The following is a 4,846-nucleotide window of genomic DNA, read 5'->3' as shown; positions in this document are numbered from 1 at the left end:
CTCCTTCTCTAAGCCAGTTCACTCTTGACTTTTGCTTCCATAAAATCTCCTCCTGTTTTCTTCGTTCTTCAATTTGACTTATCAATATCCCTTCTTCTCTGGTTCTTTCCTCGCTTCTGCCTTCTGATATTATTTCTTGCTGCAGAGTTCTCATTTTCTGGTCTAGAAGCTGCTGGTCTTTAAATATGTTCCCAAATTCTTCTCTATTCCATTTTTTAATCTTCTCCTTGAGTTCCTTTAATTTTAATTGGAATGTCTGCATTCTGCTTCTTCCCCTTTGTTGGCTCTGATTCCACCACTCTTCCACTTTTGTCATGAACTTCTGATCTCTGAGCCAGAAGGCCTCGAACCTAAAAGGCTTTTTTTTGGACTAGCTTTAATGTCAATTTCTAGTCGGATCGGCCAATGGTCTGAACCCAATCTTGGTAGGATCATTGTTTCAATAAATATATCCCTGTTTATTATTTGTTCAGATATTAAGAATCTGTCCAGTCTTGATGCAATTTGGTTTTTGCCTCCTCTTCTGTTATTCCATGTGTGAATCCCATTTATTGTGGGTATATCCACCAGTCTTTGTTCCATTATCATATCGCCAAAGGCTTCCATATCTAGATCTGTTCTTCTCAGGCCTCCTCATTTTTCCTCTAGGGATGTGATCATGTTGAAGTCACCTCCTACAATCCATGGTGAATCTGGGAATAAGCTTCAGATTGTTCCCACATTCTGAAGAAAGCTTCTGCGTTCTCCTGTTAGATGGGGACCATATACCCCAGTGAGAAGGATCCATTCCTGAGAACCTATATTCCTGAATTTGCCTGAAAGAATTCGAGGCATGCTTACCCAATTTTCAAATTGAACTTCCTCTGGGTTCCAAAGAATTGCCAGGCCCCCTGCACTACCTAAGGCATCCTGACCCATTATTTCATAATGAGGATTGAATCTACTCATTATCTCTTTCAATTTTTATTCACTAATCTTTGTTTCTTGAATTATCATTATGTTGGGTTTATCTTTTTTCAACCTGTCTCTTAGATATCTCTATTTCCCCTTACTGTTTATCCCTCTAATATTCCATGTTGTAATTATCATTTTAACAATTTGAGGGGTTGTTGGAATACCTCTGAAAGAGGTATGACTCTTCTTGAATTAACCAACATCTCTCCAACCATTTGGATGGTCTCGCTCATAGGTCGTCTTCCCTGTTTTCTTCCACCTTTTCCGGCATTACCCATTTCTGTGCCTTGGCCTCCTTGTGCTCCTAGTTGTTCTGGTTGGTTTGCTATGGCTACCCCTCCTTTCTCCTTATATTTTTGAAACATGTCCTTGTATAATTGCTTTTGTTCTTCCGGTATGAATCTTTCATCCAGGTGCCTCCATTCATGTAGAAGTCTCCTCATTACTTGTTCCTCTTCACTCCCTTTGTCCTTTTGTGGATCTATCTCCATTTGGGTTTGGTCTTGGGGCATTCCCATGCTTTCTCCTTCCTTCTCCTGTTCCAAATTTGTTTGCATTGTGTCTTGTCCTTTTTCCCTTTTTGAAAGTTCCGCTAGTTCTTCTTCACTATCTTCCCTTTCCGTTTCCATTTCCTCTTCCTGAAGTACCCTGAACTTGTTTTGGTTTTCCGGGGTTACTGTTTTGACAGGTGGTTTTAGAGGGAACGATCCTTTTTTAGATTTCCTTCTAGTAAGCACTTCTTTGAAACCTTCATCGTCCTCCTTGTTTGCCTCTGTTTCCTTCTTCTCTTCCTCTCTCATTCCTGCTACTTCTCCAGATGCATTCAAAGGACATTGTTTGAAGAGATGACCATATTCATGGCATCTTCTACAATGGAATGGGATATGCTCATAATCCACTGGTTGTTGCTAGACCTCATCATGGTACTCTACTTCGATATACTCTAGAAGCAGTTCTGTGATATTCATGTATACACAGATCCTGGCATAGGACGTATATCTTCCTCTTTTAGTGGTCTCAGCTACTTTGACAAATGTCCCAATTGTGTTTCCTATTCCTTCCAAGATCTTTGAATCCCAGAAGTCAATTAGGAGTCTGAACAGTCTAACCCAGATAGGTGTTGCTAGCATTTTTTCTTTGCCTAGGTTGTAGCATTCCTCCCAGTGCCTCATAAATAGACCAGCGTTATTCAGGAAGTAAGGTCCTCCCTCAAAAATCCTCTCCTTGTCCTCCAGGTTAGCGAAAATGACTGTGAAAAAGCCCTTTGCCCCTAGTTTTAGGTCTATGTGTCCCTTGGGCTTCCATCTCTGTTGTATCCATTTGGCCAAATCCTTCTCAGATGGCCAGATCCCCACAAACTTACAAATCAGAGCATGATCTTTCATGTATCCTCTATACTCTTCGAGTTTGTTGTTAGGGATTACAAACCTAGGTTTTTTCGTTGCTCTGGGTAGGCATCTGCTTCCCAACCCTGCTTGCCAGCGAGCCCCCATGACCGGAATGTCTTTGTAGCTTTTTCCAGTGCCTCCATGCGCCCCATTTCTGCTTGACTCGCCTACTGCTACATTTTTATAGGAGGGGATCTCTCCCCTCCCGTCTCCGTCTGCCATTTCTCTATCAGTCCCGCCTACCTTCTATCTCCCGTCCTCCACTCGTCTCTGCACTCTTCGCTTCTCTGATCAGATGCGGGTGGTTGCAGGCTTCCCCTGCACCCTGTCCTGGGTTCAGGTCTGCCAGAGGCGGCCCGTTCCGAAACCCTAACCCTACTCGTTTGCCTTCATCGCTTCCTCCACTCTAGATCGCTAGCTCCCCCCAATTTGTGATAATAATTTGGATGCTATGAGTTAATTTTATAATATTCCATTATTATGTATAGTTATGATCACGAGGGATGTTAGCGGTAGTGAGAAATCTGCTTCCTTGGGAATTTTTTGAGCTACTCATAGTGGATACAACTATCAAGTATGTTTCTGGGCTACTTGGTTGACCACCATGGTACAATTGAATGCCATGTCATCCCCTCCCCACCCCCAACTACTCGCACATGTGGGGTTAGCCACATGTGGAATTTTGAGAAAATTATTGAAGGTCCAAAACCTTATCATAATTGAGCGTTGAGGAAGTCAAAACCCTACCCTTAGATGGCTATTAGACTATGTTAAATACCAAGATGCTAGGAGGACAAGGGGTTCCATTCTTTACCATTTTATATTATTCCCTAGTTGAGAAAAACATAGGAGAATGGTATTTTCTGAGCATATCATAGGACTCAGAGAAGGATTCTATAACATCAGTTTAGGCCATAATGTTAAGTGGTCACTCGATAGCAAGTGCCCATTCCTTTGTATGTGCATTTTTATAATTGAAGCAAAGATAACAAAGCATAGGCCTCACTTTCTAGCTTGGCTACTCCAGCATTGGGTTTCCTGAGATAAGCTTGTGTTAATTTATGTGGATGGAATGTGATGTGTGCTTGTTCATTCATTTAAGATTCAAATATTTCTTAAATCTAATTTATGAGCTATAGATAACAAATATGAGGTTAGTTGGGTTTATCTTGGGTGGTTAAGAGGAATGATTGTTATCCTCTCTATTTAGGCTCACTTCCTATAAGTGACATGTTGTTCTCATATCGAGTATATTATTATAATGGATTTGAGCCTTGTTTTTGTATGGCCTTGATCCTTAAATAATATATTACCCTTACTTCTGGGATGAGGGGCGGGGTGTTTTTTACATGGAGAAAAAAATAAGAAATCCAAGAACTAAAGAAATAAACTTAAATAATCTAATATTTTTATAATATTATCATATATGTTGTGACAAACTATTCGATTAGAATATCCATGACAATTCACAAACCATATTGGCAATAGAGTTAGGTTTCATTGGATAATCTATGGGAAAGTATAAGATCTAAGAATTGGTTTAAGAAAAAATCACATAGAACCCTAGACATGGTAGATGACGTTGTTCATAAAAACCCTTGAGATCCATTAGAATAGAGATTTGTGAGGCTAGAAGAGCAAGTCCACGATATCTCTTACAATATGGCCCTCATCATTGAATCCCTAAAAGGAAAGCTCATACTATTTGAGGAGGTTGTAGGCTCTAATTCAAAAATTGCATTAGAGGGGATATTGGGAGAAAACAAAGGCTTATAAAGGGAGTTAAGTAATGATCCCAAGAAAGAGTAGTGAAGTTCTAGTGCCATTACCCCTTCACAATTTTGTTTTAATGGGAGAAAAATTGGATATCGAGTCATACCAAGGTGATTGAGTAAAATTGAATCAATGGTTGCAACAATTAGAGATGTATTTCAGTTTCCACCATATAGAACAAGGTCATAATGTTTTGTTTTTTATATTGAAGTTGGAGGGCCATGCATTATCCTTGTCATAAAGTAACATAGAGATACTTAGGCTAGAAGGTGATTTGATAGTAATTAATGGTAGTGTGTTAGGACTTGAAATTAACATGATTTTACTATCAGTATTCCTCCTTTTGACCTCATAGAACACCCATTTTGACTAAGTAATTTCATCCTCTCATGCCTTTTCCATAAAAAGTCACTAAAAGAGACCTACAAGGTAACTTGTTGACATTATATATTTATTCCATGTTTTAGCATGATTAGGGTACTTAATTAGAGGTTTTATGCTACTAATGGTGGTTTTGAGCAGATCTTCTAACCTCCATGGGTTCTTGCAACTAACTTCCAAGTTCTTGTAACTAACCTCGCATTAACCAAACCCAAAAAATTGGAATGAAACACAACCATTGGGACTACAGAGTTAGATTTTCCAAATCATGTAGACAAACTTGGTTTGCAGCTACACGAGTTAGATCACTATCTAAAATTTTTTGGGAGATCCACTCATGTTTTCCTTTC

General features: G+C 39.5%; 1 protein-coding gene across 1 annotated transcript; it reads right to left on the bottom strand.

Moving 5' to 3' along the window:
• Positions 1 to 1,862: 1,862 nt before the first annotated feature.
• Positions 1,863 to 2,564, bottom strand: LOC149189909 (uncharacterized). Its single transcript, XM_089410379.1, has one exon. The coding sequence runs from the start codon at positions 2,562 to 2,564 to the stop codon at positions 1,863 to 1,865; it is 702 nt and encodes a 233-aa protein (XP_089266505.1).
• Between the last annotated feature and the right edge of the window lie 2,282 nt (positions 2,565 to 4,846).

Source organism: Pinus tabuliformis, chromosome 3_1 (assembly GCF_031772625.1).
Source record: "Pinus tabuliformis cultivar Carrire ecotype Pingquan chromosome 3_1, CPIR1, whole genome shotgun sequence".
Lineage (NCBI taxonomy): Eukaryota > Viridiplantae > Streptophyta > Pinopsida > Pinales > Pinaceae > Pinus > Pinus tabuliformis.
Note: the sequence above shows the minus strand (reverse complement) of the source record. Positions and strands in the feature narration are given on the sequence as shown.